Source organism: Antrostomus carolinensis, unplaced genomic scaffold (assembly GCF_000700745.2).
Source record: "Antrostomus carolinensis isolate BGI_N321 unplaced genomic scaffold, ASM70074v2 scaffold34190, whole genome shotgun sequence".
NCBI classification, from domain to species: domain Eukaryota; kingdom Metazoa; phylum Chordata; class Aves; order Caprimulgiformes; family Caprimulgidae; genus Antrostomus; species Antrostomus carolinensis.
The window spans coordinates 1-1,593 of NW_010289673.1; the positions used below are offsets into that span (position 1 = coordinate 1).

General features: G+C 63.3%; 1 protein-coding gene across 1 annotated transcript in view; it reads right to left on the reverse strand.

The window, feature by feature from the left end:
* Positions 1–144: 144 nt before the first annotated feature.
* The window catches only part of LOC104527467 (probable ATP-dependent RNA helicase DHX58), a 1,744-nt gene continuing 295 nt past the window's right edge, over positions 145–1,593 (reverse strand). Inside the window, exons 2-5 of the mRNA XM_010171195.1 lie at positions 1,342–1,503; positions 871–1,061; positions 527–623; positions 145–324 (exon numbers count right to left, since the gene is read on the reverse strand). Of these exons, the coding sequence (XP_010169497.1) occupies positions 145–324; positions 527–623; positions 871–1,061; positions 1,342–1,503 (630 nt within the window). The remainder of the gene's footprint in view (positions 325–526; positions 624–870; positions 1,062–1,341; positions 1,504–1,593) is intronic.

Sequence of the window (1,593 nt, forward strand, 5' to 3'; positions counted from 1 at the left end):
CTGGCCAGGGATGTGCTGCAGTGGCCAAGCCATGGCTCTGTCTGCACGGGCCTGGAGGGAGGGTCCCAAGCCAAGGGTGATGGGAAGGGTCCCAGTGCCCCAGGAGGTGACCTGGGAATAGTCCTCTCGTGAGCCCAACCTGTGCTAGAAGGACTGGCCGTGGATGCTGGTGCAGTACTCCACGTAGTCAAACTCCTCGACAGGGAACGTCACGGCACTCCACTTCTTGTACTTCCTCTTCTCAGCCGGTGTCTCCACCACGAAGTTTTTGATGCAGAGGATGGGCAGCTTCACCTGCCGGTAGATCATCTCCATTCCCCAGTCCTGTGTGGGCAGGGAGGGGACAGTCACACACCCGCAGCGCAGCACCCCTGGGCTGCAGGGCCACACACCTGGGATGGAGGCAGCTCCTCGCTCCCAGAGCACATCCCCTTTGGAGACAGCTGTGGCACAAGGCATGGTCCCTCCTGCCCCTCCAACGTGACAGGGCTGCAGCCACGGGGCCATTGCCACGTGCCACACTCACCTGGCTGCACTCGCTGCACACGATGCGGCAGCCGGGCTCCCAGTCCCTGAAAGTCCGCTGGAGCTGAACCTTCCCAGGTAAGACCCTGTAATACAACCTGCAAGGAAGGGGCCAAAAGACACTCTGAGGGGGATGCTCCAGGGGACAGAAGTGGGGTGGCACTTGTGCTCCTGTAGTCACACAGTCCTACAAAATGACCTCTCTGGACCAGTGTCCCCAAGAAAGAGCTGGCAGCAGGCTGTGCCACCCCCCACCCATCCTGGGTGGAGAGTGCAGCAGCTCGTGTGAGTGATGCCCGAGAGCCGGGCTCTGCCCGTGCGCCTCTGCCAGCACCCAGGTCCTACCCGAAGTTGGGGTTGATGTTCACGTGGTGCATGGCCTCCACGGTGCGGATGTCACTGCCGCGGCACACCGCCACGTTGCAGTTGACGCAGTAGAAGTGAACAGCGTCCGGGTCGTGCAGCCGCCGCCTCTCGCTGATCCTGGCCTCCTTCATCAGCCAGCTGGTAACCGCCGCTTGCTGCAGCTCCATGATCTGCAGAGGGCAGGGGGAGGCAGGATGGCAGAGAGGACAGGGATCAGCACAGGGAACTGGGCACAGAGAGCAGGCACGGCCGGCATACGTGGCCTTAGAGAAATGCACCATGCCGGAGAGTGTGAGCCACACGGCAGGATGGGCACACACTGCCCCGGGCACCTCGCACTACCTCCTGCCCCAAGGGAAGAGCTGGCAGCCAAAGCCAGGGTGCAGAGGGCTGTGCCCAGGCAGCAGGCGCGGGACATTCCTGGTGCCCAGGGCAGTGCCCAGCGCTCACCTTGAGGCGATACTCCTGCTCCGGCATGGCCTGCACCGCTCTGATCGCCCTCTCCATGAGCTCCACAAGGTCCTCGTTGAGCTGCTCGCGGAAGACCTCCCTGCTATTGGCCTTGGCGAGGATGGAGTAGACGCTGTTCTCGGCACGAGCACGGCCCCGGGCCTGCAGCAGACGGGCAAAACGCTGCACTCAGCAGAGGAGGGACATGGCCGACCCCCCTGCCTCTCCGTGCCACCCTGGGAGGACAGATCC